At 47.8% G+C, this 16,383-nt stretch overlaps 1 protein-coding gene and 1 pseudogene across 1 annotated transcript in view; both read right to left on the bottom strand.

The window, feature by feature from the left end:
• Spire2 (spire type actin nucleation factor 2) overlaps positions 1 to 8,352 on the bottom strand; it is a 41,133-nt gene extending 32,781 nt beyond the window's left edge. The window contains exon 1 of the mRNA XM_031341736.1: positions 8,017 to 8,352. Within this exon, the coding sequence (XP_031197596.1) occupies positions 8,017 to 8,272 (256 nt within the window). The 5' untranslated portion in view covers positions 8,273 to 8,352. The remainder of the gene's footprint in view (positions 1 to 8,016) is intronic.
• A 3,383-nt stretch (positions 8,353 to 11,735) lies between these two features.
• On the bottom strand, positions 11,736 to 11,912 carry LOC116071511 (annotated as a pseudogene).
• Between the last annotated feature and the right edge of the window lie 4,471 nt (positions 11,913 to 16,383).

Below are 16,383 nucleotides of genomic sequence, written 5' to 3'. Positions count from 1 at the left end.
GCTGCTTTGTGGTGCTGGGAACAACACCCTAGCCCTCTGCAGGAGCAGCCAGTTCTATCAGCCCATGAACCATCTCTCCAGCCTCAAACTTTACTTTTCCTTATTTATTTTTCTTTCTATTTAAACTTCCCTGCTCAGCTTCTGGTCATTTATCATTCCAACCTTCTCTTTTGGGGGAGAGGAGGTGTTGGAGACAGGGTCTCACACTGTAGCTCTGCTGTCCAGAAACTCACTGTGTAGACCATGCTGGCCTCAAACTCACAGAGATCCACCTGCCTCTGCCTCCTGAGTGCTGGGATGAAAGGCATGCGCCACCACTCCCAGTGATGGAGGCATTTCTCAATCGAGGTTTCTCCTCCTCAGATGACGTTAGCTTGTGCCAAGTTGAGGTATGCCAAGTTGACATAAAACTAGTCAACACAGTATGGTAGGAATCAAGGGCCTGGGATAGTATGTCCACCAGTGACCAACAAGAAGGCAGTTGATAAAACTATCATTTAGAACCAAGCTCTGGGCAGGTGTAGAATAGAGATGTCTGGGCCATGCGAAGGTGACCTGTTCTGGAAACTTGACTAATGTGATAAAGCCTCCGCAGCCTCTGCAGAGTCCACGGCAGAAGTGTTGGCACAGAGATGAGAGATGAATACACACATGACGTTCATGCATTTCATTACATGCAATTTTAATTTTACTTCCTGTTCTCTGTTTTGTTTTGTTGAGACAAGATCTGATGTAGCCTAGGCTGACCTTGAACTCACTGTGAGGCTGAAAAGAAACCTGAACTCCTAATCTTCCTGCCTCTATCTCCTAAGAACATGCCCTCCTGCCCAGCTGCAGGCAAGGTTTTTTTTTATTGAGAGAAATAACTAGGTGCCTGGTTACAGTTCAGTGGTAGGGTGCTTACACAGCATACACAAGTCCTTGGGCTCCATCCCAAGCTTGGATGTGGACTCTAAGCAAATGCCAAATTCTATCAAATAACATCCAAGTTGAAGTACATAGCAGGAGTTGGAAGGTGGGGGAGTGTCAACAATTTTCCTGAAATGGATTAAAAATACAATGGAAAATGAGAGATCTTGATGGGAATACAAGACATGTATGATGGCAGTTAGAGGCACCGGCTGCTCTTCCAGAAGACCAGGGTTCAACTCCCAGCTCCCACACGGAGGCTTACATCTTATGATTGTCTGTAAGTCCAGGTCCAGGGGATGGAATACCCTCACACAGGCATGCTATATCCTGTGGCTATACTGCGATATGATATGTGGTAGATGAAGTAGCTAGCCTCAAGGTAGAAATTACTCTGGATTTATGGCCTCTTAAGCTGGAAGTGAATATGCTAGTGTTGTTTTAAGCCAGCAGTTTAAGAGTGTATTGACCAAGTCATAGGAACCTCATACATACTCTTGTAAGCTCTTCACACCCTCTCCTCTTGCTTCCCCACGGAAAGGACCGCAAGCCCTCTGCCCTGGAATAAAGTAGGAGTCACTGGACTGACAAAGCAAGGGCTGAACACTTCTCCAGGGTACTCTGGTCCTCAGCTGATTTGCCTAACCAGCAGGTGGCATTCCCAGGCAGCCAGGCCAACTCCCTCTGAGGAATCAGTTAACAGCCAGAGATGCTTAAATGGCCTACATTCTAGGACCAGAACTCCCAGTGTGAAGGGCAGAGAGGACCTTTGCTGTGTCCGCACCGTTAATACACTATGCTGTGCTGGATAAATGAAATGATTCTCTGTGGACATTGAGGCAGGGGGTGGGGTGGTGACAGATGAGTGTGGGGGAAATTTAGGGCCTTGAACATGGCAGAGAGCCTGGGGCTGGACCATGCAAGTCACACAGGAAACCTACAGGCTGCATAGTACAGAACACAGAAATAAACAGGTGGGAGCTCAACAGGAAGGAGCACTGACTGCTCTTCCAAAGGTTCTGAGTTCAAATCCCAGCAACCACATGGTGGCTCACAACCATCTGTAATGGGATCTGACGCCCTCTTCTGGTGTGTCTGAAGACAGCTACAGTGTACTTACATATAATAAATAAATAATCTTTTGAAAGAGAGAGAGAGAGGTGGGATAGGGACCAGCATCTTGCCTTCAGGTGTCTTGGAGTCTTCTGGGCTGCCAACCTTGGGCACAGCATTATTGCAGAGGGAAAAAACACTTGAAGAATTGTCTTCCTGAAAGGCCTAATTCAGAGGTGAAACTAAAATACTGTACATACACATATACCCAGCTCACACTCACACTGAGACTGCTCAGGCATCCTGCCACAACTCCATAGCATTAAGACCCCACCCCACCCAAAAGTCATTTCCCCCTTTCTGAGATGAAGGTCCAGGGGGATAGGCCACTGGCCATCAAGAAGTACAGAGGAAGCCCTTTGCAGAACTGCATTCCTCAGACTACAGACTGCATTTGTGCCAAGGTGTCATTTGCATGGACCCTGGATACTGTATCCCACACTGAATGTGGCCAAGGTACACAGGGGTGTGGCATGGACACCTGCTGCTGTGCCTCAGGCCAGGGCTCCCCTTTGGTGGCATGCTCTAAGGCCACAGACACACAAACACTAGCTCTGAGGCAGGTGCCATGCCATGCCCCTCTTGTTGACTCTGGGCAGCTGGCTTCTCCTCTGTGATCTTCCATTTCTTCATGTGCAGTGTGGGGATCTCAACAGGACGCTCTGGCAGGAAGAGTAAGCCCAACAATGTTGGGTCCTTGCCTCATGAGCATCTCTGAACATGCTCCCATCCAACATGGCCTCATGTTAGCCCACCATGACTTAGCTGAGTGACCTTCACAGGACACAGGATTTACAGCTCTGGGTGCCTTGCAGTCATGAGGTGGGCAACACAGCTGTGACCAGGACTCCAGAAACATGACCAAGAGCCGAATGGGAAGGACCCAGCTCAACAAACAAACATGTTTCAACTACAAATAGTCTGGCACCCAGGAGAAAAATCAGTGTTGGGTTCCCTCACAATGTCTGGGAGAGCACTGTCCTTGGACAGGGCCATATGTAATATGAGATGGCTCAGTGGTTAAGAGCACTGACTGCCCTTCCAGAGGTCCTGAGTTCAATTCCCAGTAACCACATGGTGGCTCACAACCATCTGTAATGGGATCCAACGCCCTCTTCTGAGGTGTCTGAAGACAGCTACAGTGTACTTACATACATAAAAATACATAAATCTTAAAAAGAAAAGCCAGCCCCTTAAGAAGAACAGGCAGCCCCTGGTCCTTGATGAAGCTCCAGGGCTCCAACTCCATGTCCAGTGACATTTCTTAGTAGCCAAAGATCTACTTTATCTCAAAAAGAGGGGACTAGGCTGAGAGACAAGTGAGCACCCAAGTAAGACAGGTGGCCATTTCCACTCGAAGTACAGTAACGAGGAACACAACTAAGGTGGAGGGAGAGAACCCAAGACCACTGGCCTCCTTATGGACACACCTGAGTGAGCACACATGGCTTTCCTTCCAACCCATCCCCACCACTTCTCTGTGACGTGCAAGTGTCTAGACTTTATCATTGTCCAGCAATAAGAGTGAAAATACAGCAGGCAGTGATGGCACACACCTTTAATCCCAGCACTCGGGAGGCAGAGGCAGGCAGATCTCTAGGAGTCCAAGACAAGCCTGGTCTACAGAGTGAGTTCCAGGACAGCCAAGGCTACACAGAGAAACCTTGTCTCAAAACACCAATGTATATATTTAATATATTATTGTACTGTCTGGTTTTGTGTCAACTTAACACAAACTGAAGTTATCACAGAGAAAGGAGCTTCAGTTGAGGAACTGCCTCCAGGAGATCCAGCTGTAAGGCATTTTCCCAATTAGTGATCAAGGTGGGAGGGCCCATTGTGGGTGGTGCCATCCCTGGGCTGGTAATCCTGGGTTCTATAAAAAAGCAAGCTGAGCAAGCCAGGGAGGCAAGTCAGTAAGCAGCATCCCTCCATGACCTCTGCATCAGCTCCTGCTTCCTGACCTGCTTGAATTCCAGTCCTGACTTCCTGTGGTGGTGAACAGCAACATGGAAGTGTAAGATGAATAAACCCTTTTCTCCCCAACTTGCTTCTTGGTTATAATGTTTGTGCAAGAATAGAAACCCTGACTAAGGGCTGGAGAGATGGCTCAGCGGGTAAGAGCACTGACTGCTCTTCCAAAGGTCCTGAGTTCAAATCCCAGCAACCAAGTGGTGGCTCACAACCACCTCTAAAGAGATCTGATGCCCTCTTCTGGTGCATCTGAAGACAGCTACAGTGTACTTATTTATAATAATAAATAAATCTTTGGGGCAGGGCCTGCCAGAGCAAGCAGGATTGACCAGAGCGAGCGGGGATCCTAAAAGTCAACCAGATGAAGGCTCACAACAGCTACAGTGTGTACTCATATACATAAAGTAAATTTAAAAATCTTTAAAAAAAAAAAGAAACCCTGACTAAGACAATTATATATATAATATATGCTAAAATAAAATAAGTCACCCTTTCTTCTACATAGTTTTGATAACTCTACATGTTAACTTGCTCATCCTCCACACTGGAGAAGTGGCTTAGTGGTCAGAAGCGTCTACTGTTCTTACAGAAGACCCAAGTCTACTCTTAACACCCACATCGGGTAGCTTACAACATCCTGGAACTCTGGATCCAGGGCCATCCAATACCTCTGAATTCTGCAGACTCTTCCTGTGTTTATGTATGTATACACGTGTATACACACACACACACTTAAAAATAATAAAAATAGGGCTGGTGAGATGGCTCAGCGGGTAAGAGCACTGACTGCTCTTCCGAAGGTCCAGAGTTCAGATCCCAGCAACCACATGGTGGCTCACAACCACCCATAATGAGATCTGACACCCTCTTCTGGTGCATCTGAAGACCGCTACAGTGAATTATGCCGGATTTGGGGCCGGAGTTCAATTCCCAGTAGCCACACACATGATGGCTCACAGCCATCTGTACAGCTACAATGTACTCATAAATAAAATAAAATAAAATAAATATTTAATAATAATAATAATAAAAATAAAAATAATTATTAAATTTAAAAAAGAAAAGAGAGGTTTAAGAGGCTGGGGTAAGAGGGTCTTGACTTCCAAGAACCTCTCTCTCCCTGTCTCTCTGACACACATATATACACATACATACAAACACACACACACCCCTAGGAGTGATTATGGAGAAATCTTCCAATTTAAGATTAGGATATTGCCAGGCAATGTAGCTCACGTCTGAAATTTCAATATTCAAGACATTAAGGTGGGAGGATCTCCGTGAGTTTAAAGCCATCCCGAGCTACATAGCAAATTCAAGACCGGCCTGGGCTACAGGAGATGCTGTGTCAAAGAAACAAAACCAGGAGGCTGGGGAAATGGCTCATGGGATAAGGGACCTGCCGTATAAGCATGAAGAACTGAATTCGGATCACCCATGTAAAAGTGAGGTTAGCAGCAAGGACCTATAGCCCTAGTGCTTGGGGACTAGAGATAGTGGTACACCAAGCAGTTGCCAATCAAGCCAAAATGGTGAGCTCTGGGTTCAGTGAGAGACTGTCTCAAGTAGAAGGTGGAGAATCAGAGAATCAGACCAGCATGGCTTAGAGACTGACCTGACTGAGGGACAGCATCCAGGGTATACAACATCCGACACAGCAGATTAAGAAACTCTACTGGCATTCGAAACAGCTCCTCCAGGACTGAACTACACAAATCCCGCAGGGAACTCACTACTTCCTCAAGGCCAGAAAAATGCTGGGCTAGCTACTTTCAGCAGGTGGCTACCATAACATTTCAGCAGCTTTATGAAGCTCAGGGACAGCTCTGGTAAATACTTTTTTAAAAAGATTTATTTATTACTATATGTAAGTACACCGTAGATGTCTTCAGACACACCAGAAGAGGGCATCCAATCTCATTACAGATGGTTGTGAGCCACCATGTGGTTGCTGGGATTTGAACTCAGGACCTTTGGAAGAGCAGTCAGTGCTCTTATACACTGAGCCATCTCTCCAGCTCTCCCTCCAGCCCCGCTCCCTCTGGCCCTGCTCACTCCAGCTAAATACATTTTTTTAATCCCTCAAGAACCAGCAAGTTTCTGTAGTCCCAGCATCAGGGGCTTGACCTTTAGGGTTCAATATCAGCCTGAACAACATAGCAAGATCCTGTCCCAAACCAACCAACCAATCAATCAACCAAACCCTAAAACAAGTTATGACCGTCATATGCCTTCATGGGGTATGTTTGCCAACAGACGCCAAAGATAACACTGGATAGAAAGTGAAGTTGGACCCTTTGGAACCTGCCACAGACAGGTTCCTCTCCCCAAAGGTCAACATAGAGTGCTTTCTCTGAACTTTGACCCAGCAGGAAGTGCTACTAGTCTGAGAACAATAAGGCAGTAAGCTAACAACTCTGGGAGCTGGAGAGCCAGGCTATGAGTGTCCTTTTTAATGTGCAGCAGAAACCTAGCAGGGAGCTCAGCTCCGTTTGTTCACAGTGCAGCCCACCACCACGACGGTGGCAAGCCACTTACAACCCTAAGCCTCAGTTTCCTTGTCTTGAACCAGACCAAGCAGGCTGCCTGCAGTCCTGCGTTGCTCTGCAGTGCTGGGAGCCAGAACCTGGGTTATATTCTCTATGGAAAGCAAAGGGGTGAGCCCAGGAATAGTCTTGTGAGGAGGACGGTGCCTCAGAAGCTTCAGGGGTGTTCAGGCTGTGAGAGTTGATGGTGGTGCACCTGTCCCTTCAGGCCAGCCTTGGAAGAGGGAGCCGCTTGGTTTATGCAAATCATGCCACTTTCTGAGCGAGCTGGCCAAGGTTAAACCTCAACCTACCTGGGTGTCGTGTTTATTATTTCCCTGTGCAGTATGTCGGGGCTTTTGTGCAAAATTTAACAGCTTGCAAGTGTCAGGCAGGGGTGTGGAGGGAGGAAGGAAATGGGTACAGGCTGAGAAGCCTGGGAAAGCTGTGGCAGGGCTCCTCTGTGCACACAATGGGCCCTCCCTGTTACAGAGGCAGCTGTTGTCCATTGCTTCGCTTTGGCCTTGCTTATCATTCCTAGTCCCCCGCAGATGCCTGCTTGAGAGAATTTCTGCAAGCCCACAGCTCTCGGGGTTGGAGAGAGGCCAGCCTTCACTCAGCAAACACACAGCCTGTCTTTGTGCTCCCAACGGGGTATCAACTTTTAGGGTACTATCACTGTATGCCCTACACTAGAACTACAGTTCTCCAGGGGGGAAAGTGAAGGGGAACAGTAAATAGCAGCTTGAGTTCACCACTCCGAATAGACTTCAATAATCTTTCAAAAGCTCAATTGTTGGTTCTCACTGATGTTTAAGGCTTTGTTTTGTTTTGTTTTTTAAATCACAGGTTAAATACTCTTCTTACACTTAAAAATTAAACTCAGGAAATCAGTATCAATTTAGTACAGACTCAGAACAAGGCACAGTACTCCGGTTCTCCCTACCCCTAGAAAAAGGCACACATCTCTAAGTAACCTTAAGGTCTGCAGTGTGGCCAGAGGTGAGTACCAGCTGCAGCGAAACAGCAAGGACTCACTCACAGGCCCTGCTAGAGCAAGGCCAGAGGACTGCGGACTCCCCCAAACCCATCATGAAGGGAACTGGCTATAGGAGAGGCTTCGGAAATGCCGTGCTCTGGGACTTTAAGGTAAAAAGATACTCCGGCTTTTTAACCAAAGCCCCTCTTTTTTTCCTGGGGAAAGCGTCCCTGGGCGCGAGCAGCCAACCGGCCACTTCACGTCAGGAGCGGTGTGTGTGTGTGTGTGTGTGTGTGTGTGTGTGTGTGTGATAGTGGGGTTCTCCTAGGTCGAAAGAGAAGACAAGGAGTCCCAGATCCAGAGGGCAGGGTGGGGCCTTCCCGGTCCAGCACAGCGCTCTCTGGACGCTGATGAGAGAAAGGTCGAGGCCCCGTCACCGGGCACCCGGGTGCCCTCAGCGGCCGCCCGCCCGCCCGCCGCACCGGCCACACCCCCACCCACTCCGGTGCGCCTTACCGGGCTCCAGCCGCGCGCCAACCGAGCCGTCCCTACGCAGGAGGATGTCTGCGGTGTCCCGGATGCGCCGCACGCCGCCCGGCTCGCCCCGCAGCCCGCGGCAGCCCTGGAAACACACCGCCCAGGCCTGCTCCTCGTTGATGGGCTGCTCGTACACCTTCAGCACTTCCTCCAGGGACAGCTCCCACGGCTCCGGCCGCGCCGCGCCCCCCGCGCGTTCCGGAGCTGCTGCGCCGCCGCCGCCCGCCCGGGCCATGGCCGCCCATCATCGCCGCCCGCGCGCGCGGTGGGTCTCCATAACAGCGGGGCGACGCACCGCCGAGCAAGGGGGCGGGTCCCGCGCCGCCCGTGTGCTTTGTCATTCCGGCCCCGCCCCTCGCGGGCAGTTGCAGGTGAGGGCGGGGGCTGCTGGAGGAGGAGGAGGCTGACGGTCGAAGAGGCGGGGCCGGGCGGGGAGGGATGGGAAGACGGGTAAGGAGGGCCGAGGCGGTGGGAGGGGTTGAGCTAGGAAGGGGCAGCCGGAGAGGGAGGGTGCACCAGAGAAGAGGACTAAGGTTTGTTAGAAACGGGTTGGGGGCGCGAGAGGAGGAAAGCTGACCGAAGAGGGGTAGGGTTGAGCATGATGTGGACTGTGAAAACACACACACACACAAACAAACACAGAGGCACACGTACATGCGCTCTGGCTCTTTAAAGCAGATAGCGCCTGTGATGGCCTTTGTGGAAGGTCTGGATGGCAGAGGACCTTAGGAGGTCGCTTAGAGTGCGATTGGCTCAAAGATGATACAGGCCTTCAGGGATGAAGTACTTCATAAATGGTCCTTTTTCTGCTAGAAAGGACCAGCTTCAAACCCTTAGTGTCTTAGTGACAATGTGACCGAGCTAACACAACACCTCATTTTCAGAGTATGTTGCCTTCATTCCAAGGCCAGCTACTACAAGGCACAGTGGTAGCAAGCCAAGCACAGCACGCAGCTTTGTTGAAAGTAGTTTCGGCCATATTTACGACTGTTGGGAAGAACAGAGCAAGAAGATGCAGCTGGGAGATAACTGATAACAAGGCAGTTGGTCTCAGGCTTGGCTACGGGGTAGAATAATCACCTAGGAAGCACAAGGCTGGGACAAGATCTGACCAGATCTGTTGGAATGAAACTTTCAACTGTGGAGTTCCCTGAAGTTCTGGACAGCTAATGATGGAACCACAGTTGTAAGATAGTCTCACCTCATTTGAGAGAGACTTGGTGTAGGGGTGGCTGACAATCTCCCCTAGATTTTTAACCTTCAACTAGGAAGGAATGATACAAAAGAATTTTGCATGAAAGTGTTTATAATCAATAGCTGGGCAAGTGTGACATCCTTTTCCTGGTTCGCAAGCTTATGAGACGCAACCGATTTAAGGGGGAACCAAAGGACACTGGAGAAGAGGAAATGAAAGAGGAGGTTTCCTCTGCTCACAATAGTCCTGCAGACAACTTGGAACTCTGGCTCTGCCTCCCTAATCCTCAGAAACTTCAAGGGCTACCTCAGTAGGGAGGGAACAGTAGGACCCTCCCACAAAGAGTCTTGTTTATGTTAGGAGCAAGAGCAAGTATCCAAGTAGTTTAAGGAAAGCCTGACTCACACAATACCAAGGGTGTGCTGGCAGTGCCCACTGATGAGGCCAGACTGTTTCTTGTTGGCCGGCTCATAGAATGGTTTCTGCATTTCTAATGGGTGGGAATGTGACCAACTAAGAAGGCATCAGCATAAACTCAGAAACTGGAATCATGACTCAGAGAAGGAGTGAGCCACCCACATGCTTTGTAGTAATCCAGGAATGATGGACCACAGCTGGGAATTTACAGTGAGGGGGAATCTCAGGAGTCCCAGTGCATGGGAGTCCCTGATCCAGAGGGTGGCAAGAGACCAGGCAGAAGGCAGTAGTGTGTGTGTGTGGGGGGGGGCATCTCCTAGGCTCCCTCAGTAGTACTGCCTTGCCCCACTTTAGCAGCAGAAGCACCCACAGGGGGTGCAGCATTCTGGTGTCAGTGAAGTGAATGGATACAGTTGTGGGACATTTGTGCAGAGGATGGAAATTAGCTATAGGGAAGTTATTTAAGATGCAGCACACTATTTCCCATTATCATCATAGGGCTCGTGCCTTGAAGGTCTGAGCCTTAACTGTTTGCGCCAATCTTGGGTAGGTGAATGGATTGTGAGGACTCTGACATAATCAATGGATAATCTACATAATGTTCTTACTGGTTGTTATTGTATGTGTATGAGGTGAGGGTAGATGCATGTTACCCTAGCATGTGTGTGGAGACCAGAGGGCGACTTCTGGGGATGAGTCTCTCCATCCATTGTGGTTTCCAAGGATGGAACTGGGATGGCTAGGCTTGTGTGGCAGGGCTTTTACCCAGTGTACCATCTTTCCAGCCCTAGAATTGCCATTTAAATAGTCTCAGGGAAGCGGTGCAGACTCGTGGAGGTGGATCCTAGCTAGGGAAAGTCGGTCACCAGAAGCAAGCTCTTAGGGACTAGGCCCTGTTCTAGGACTCTTTGTTCATTTCTCTCCAGTTCACCGTGAGGTGAACCGTTCTGCTCCATCGTAACTCTCTGCTTCACCACACAGGACCCAGAAGCCACAAAGCCACATGACCGTCACCTGAAACTAAGCCAAATAAATTCTCCTTCCTGTTAGTTGTTTCTTAAGGAATTGTGTCACAGCCACAAAATATGTTCCATGCCTATTCTCTTTCTCTTAAAGCTTTGAATTTCCTTTGTTGGCTGCAAGTGTTTGAGTTCTTCTATAGTAAGGGCTGGCTACTAGCAACTGTGACTTTTTCACCCAGAACTTGTTAAGAGAACCCCTAAATACTTCTAGGGTATCATCCCATAATGTTTAAAACAATGGGTTATGATGCTGAGGATTGAGCGCAGGGCCTGTGTATACCAGGTAAACGCTGTAAAACTGAACTGAGCCTTGACTAGTAAATATACAAGTCAGGTTCTGCTACCTATTTCCTCTTATCTAAATATTAATTTCTCCTAGCCATGGCCAACTGGAAGGCGCAGAAGTGTTAGTCGGCACTGTGGTCACTGGTGAAAAGCATTGCTTTCTTTCCTCCCAGGTCATTTACTTATATATCACTACAGTGCCAGAGGAAACCAGAAATGGACCTCAGGTGAGACATTAGCTCCAAACTTCTTTTTTTTTTTCAGACAGGGTTTCCCTGAGTAGTCCTGGCTGTCCTGGAACTCACTCTGTAGACCAGGCTGGCCTCAAACTCAAAAATCCGCCTGCCTCTGCCTCCCAAGTGCTGGGATTAAAGTCATGTGCCACCACTACCTGGCAGCTCCAAACTTCTTGATGGTCACCATTAGTAGCAAGAAGGATTTCTACCTGGGAACCCAGAGTGACTTACAGCCAGTCATCAGAATTAAAGAGCAGATCAATTCAAAGACTAATTAAACTGACCTTAGTCCTTCGACTAGATGAACTGGCTTCTGACCTGATTGGTGCTCTTGCTGCAGTAATGGACTCTACCTGTTTGTAACTGAAGTCAGTCAAGATGGCGATTTCCTTCAGTTAGAAGTGGCACTTGGGCTAAAACCTTTGGTTTGTCTGCAGACAATTGTGAAGTTGAATTACAATTGGAGAAATGTTTCGAACTGGGTGGTGGCAGTACACTTCTTTAGTCTCAGCACTTAGAAGGTAGAAGCAGCCAGGGAATCTCTGAGTTTGAGGCCAGCCTGTTGTACAGAGTAAGTTTCAGGAGAACCAGAGCTATACAGAAAAAAAAAAAACTTGTTTCAAAAAACCAAATAATAAACTAAAATAAAAGGTATGGAAATATGCCTTTCATACCTTCAGCTTTCTACACTTGATCTTAGCCAAAAGGCCAAGAAGCGATTACCTTCAGCTTTCTATGTGGATTTTTATAAACAAAACATCTTGGTTTTGACTGTTAAAAAAAGAGAAGAAGAGATAGATGGCTCAGAGGTTAAGAGCACTGACTGCTTTTCCAGAGGTCCTGAGTTCAATTCCCAGCAACCACATGCTGGCTCAAACCACCTGTAATGAGATCCGATGCCCTCTTCTGGTGTGTCTGAAGACAGCGACAGTGTACTCACATACATAAAATAAACAAATCTTAAGGAAAAGAAAGAAAGGAGGAAGAGGAGGAGAAGTTAGTCATGGTGGTGCACACTTTCGATCCTAGGATTTGGGAGGAAGAGGTAAGCAGATCTCTGACTTTAAGGCCAGTCTGGTCTACACAATAAATTCCAAATCAGCCAGAGCTATACAGTGAGCCCCTGTCTCAAAAAACAAACAAACAAAAACCCAGGAAATAGAGGAGAGGATGGCGAGGACTTTGGTGCTTGATAGGGGCTGGGTTATGCATGCCTTTGCCCATTCTCTGTGCTTGGTACTTTGAAAGCCATCCTCTGTAGCTGCAACACTGAGGAACAGCTGTGAGCTGGTGACTGTGCATCTACAAATGGGAAAGCTCTAGGAGTTAATCTGTGAGCATCTGTAAAGACGCAGACACAGGAATGTCCCAACTTTAGGTTTCTGGATATCACCTGGGCAAGGGAGAGCTGGATCCTCAGCTACTCTGTGGCTGCAGGGCTTGAGAGCCTCTGGTGACTTGGCAGAACAGGTGAGGTGCCTGGTACCAAGGCCAGAGGGGATCTGGCACATAGCCAATTTCAGAGCAAAGGTCTCATCCACTCACCTAGACACAGGCAGAACCGATCCACCTGCCAAAAATAGAGTGGAGGGGGCCCTTGCCATCCAAATCCAAGTCCACTTCAGATTCAGGTCGGCGTCTCCCCAGAGACTCCACGTATACTGTTTGCAGTGAGCAACCAGGCTTTGTATTACCGGAATTCAAAGGCCCCTGAATGTGTTCTTTGTCACACTCTATGCAGCCAGGCAGAGCCAGAGTTCAAGGGTCCGAGAGGAAAAGCTGAAATTCGAGAGTCTGGTTTTGTGTTTAGGTTTATTTTTGGGATAATGATAAAGGCTATGAATCTCTGGGGATAACAGACAGAGCCAGGCTGTGCTCGGTTAATGAAAGAACCCAGGACAGCTCAGGGGGAGGAACTCTGAGGATGGGTGTTACAAGGTTTCTGGGCTAGTGTCTGGAGATGCAGAGGCTGAACTTGGGTGGTGAGAAAGGATCCAGAGAGTAGGATCACATACTGCCACAAGGCACAAGGGAGATCCAGAGTGGAGTCAAGATGAAGAGAGAGAGCACAAATGGATGGAACCCCTTCCTAGTGTGACACTTCACTCATGGTCGCTGCAATCACTGCTCACAGCTGACGTCCAGTCTAGGATGACAATATGAGCATCATCTACTTTCCCTGGGGCCGAAACACTGGAAGACTGAAGTCATGGTCCTGACACATCCTGCTCAAGTTGAGTCTGACCCAGCTTCATGTTCAAATATTCAAAAATAGTACACACTGTAAACTCTTACATCCAATGCTGGTCCCAACTCTTTTTTTCTTTTTTTTTTTAGATTTATTTATTTTATGTATGTGAGTACACTGTAGCTGTCTTCAGACACACCAGAAGAGGGCATCAGATCCCATTACAGATGGTTGTGAGCCACCATGTGGTTGCTGGGGAATTGAACTCAGGACCTCTGGAAGAGCAGTCAGTGCTCTTAAACACTGAGCCATCTCTCCAGCCCGGGTCCCAACTCTTATTTCTCTCAGAGACATTTATTGCAATGGCATGCTGGTTAGTTTTATGTCAACTTGACACAAGTTATAGTAGTCTAAGAGAAGGGAATGAGGAACTGCCTCCGCAAGGTCCAGCTGGAGCAATGGCTCAGCAGTTAAGAGCAGTGAACCCTTCCTGAGTTCAATTCCCAACAACCACATGGTGGCTCACAACCATCTCTAATGGGATCGGAAGCCCTCTTCTGGTGTGTCTGAAGACAGCTACACTGTACTCACATACATTAAATAAATAATAAATAAATAAAATCTTTATTTAAAAAACATCCAGCTGTAAGGCATTTTCTTAATTAGTGATCAATGGGCGAGGGCTAAGCCCATTGTGAGTGGAAAAACGGCTGGGCTGGTGGTCCTGGGGTCTATAAAAAAGCAAGCCAATAAGCAGCACTCCTCTATGGCCTCTGCAGTAGCTCCTGCCTCCAAGTTCCTGCCCTGCTTGAGTTCCTGTCCTGGCTTCCTTCAGTGATGGACGATGTAAGTGTTTGGAAGTATAAGCCAAATAACCCATTTTACCCCAATTTGGTTTTGGTCATGGTGTTTCATCATAGCAGTAATAACCCCAAATAAGACAAAGGGGCTTTTTGTTTTCCTTCCTGAAGTATCATATACCCATGACAAATAGGTACATCTCTGTTTATATAGAGAGGCATACCACACTCCCTACTCTGCACACGAGGAAAGAATTTGTACCTCTGTGCAAAGAGCTTCTGCATTCTACAGAACTGCGAATCTCTTTGCGGGTAGGCCAGAACCTCTCTCCAGTTCTCATTGAGGGACACTAGGTTGTGTACAATCCTAACCATTAGTCCATGCTGTCTAATTAATCACTGCCACACCAACTACTCTTCACAGGATGAGACTAGAGATGATTCCTGTCCATTTCTACACATGTGCTGTTAATCTCAAGAAATGGACTCCCAGAAGGCTGGAGAGCTAACTCTGCCATCAAGAGCTCTTGTCCTTTCAGAGGACTAGGGTTCAGTTTCCAATGCTATCATGTTGGCTCACAGCCATCCATAACTCCAGGTCGGGGGACTCAGTGCCCTCTTCTGTCCTCCACAGGCACCAGGTACACACAGTGTACATACATACATACATACATACATACATACATACATACAGGTAAAACACTTATACACGTAAAATAAAAGCAAACAAATTTTTTTTAGAATTTTTTGGTTAAAAAGGTGTATAAATGTTTAACTTTCTTGCAGGACTAGCTAGGAACTAAATGCAGTGCCCACTCAGTCTGTAGTCTACATTTGACCTACTTCTGCCTCAGCGTAGGAACGTAACACAAGTATCAGCGAACTGCTTTCCAAAGAGACTGTCTCCACTTACGTACACATCTGTAATGCTTAAAGGTATCTGTTTTCCTTGGCTCCCCTGACAGAGAGTAGGAGCAGACGTTGAATCTGCCAGATGTGGTAGCTCATACTTGTGATCCAGCACTCAGTGGGCAGAAGTGAGAGGATAGGGAGTCCTTATGCCAACATGAGCTACTTAGGGAGACCTTGTCTCAAAAGCAACATGAGCTGGGTGTGCCGGTGCACACCTTTAGTCCCAGCACTTGAAGGCAGGGGCAGTTGAATCTCTGAGAATTCAAGGCTGGCCTGGCAAATACAGAGAGTTCCAGGTCAGCCAGGATTACATGCTGTCCCCCACTCACATGCACATGCACGCATGTGCGCGTGCGCATGCATGTGCGCACGCACGCACGCGCGCGCGCACACACACACACACACACACACACACACACACACACACAAACCATAACAAAAAATGGACCCTGAAGATGGCTCAGCAAGTAAAGGTTTCACTGTTCAAATCTGATGATCCCCATAACTCACAGGGAAAGGAGAGAATCGACTCCTGGAATTTTTCCTCAAACCTCTATATGTGGCCCTTGACATCCTGAATTCTGAATTCTCTCACACCCTGTGTCTCTGTTCTCTCTCTCTTTCCCTCTCCCTCTCTCTTTCTTTCCCTCTCTCTCTTTCTCTCCCCCTCCCTGTCTCTCTCTCTTTTCCTCTCTCACTCACACCAATAATAATAATAAATAAAAATTTGAATCCTGAGGGGCGGTGGTGGCACACACCTTTAATCCCAGCACTTGGGAGGCAGAGGCAGGTAGATTTCTGAGTTTGAGGCCAGCCTGGTTTACACAGTGAGTTCCAGGACAGCCAGGGCTATACAGAGAAACCCTGTCTCGAAAACACACACACACAAAAAAAATTGAATGCTTGTGAATCTTTCATAGATACATATGGCTTAATGTGTATTTTGCTTATTAGAGTTAAAAACAGATTTTAAATTGTTTTATTATTGTTCTAGTCTTTGAGCCAGGATCTCTATGTATCCCTGGAACTCACTTTGGAGACCAGGCTGGCCTTGAACTCACAGAGATCAGCCTGCCTCTGCCTCCCAAGTGCTGTGATCGATGGTGTTCATAAAAAAATCTGGCTTTAAAAAGGTGTCTGTTTTGTCAGCAAAAGTGCGCCCCCTATGGGCCAGAAGAGTAAATGGCTCCCCATTTTCTGGTAAAGGGCAGTTGTTAAGTCACTTGGATACTGAGATTGGAACCTGCTCCTCTGGATAAGCACCCAGTTGTTGTGGACCGGGGTTTCTTAC

This window comes from Mastomys coucha, unplaced genomic scaffold (assembly GCF_008632895.1).
Source record: "Mastomys coucha isolate ucsf_1 unplaced genomic scaffold, UCSF_Mcou_1 pScaffold22, whole genome shotgun sequence".
Lineage (NCBI taxonomy): Eukaryota > Metazoa > Chordata > Mammalia > Rodentia > Muridae > Mastomys > Mastomys coucha.
This window is presented reverse-complemented; position numbering and strand designations above follow the sequence as displayed.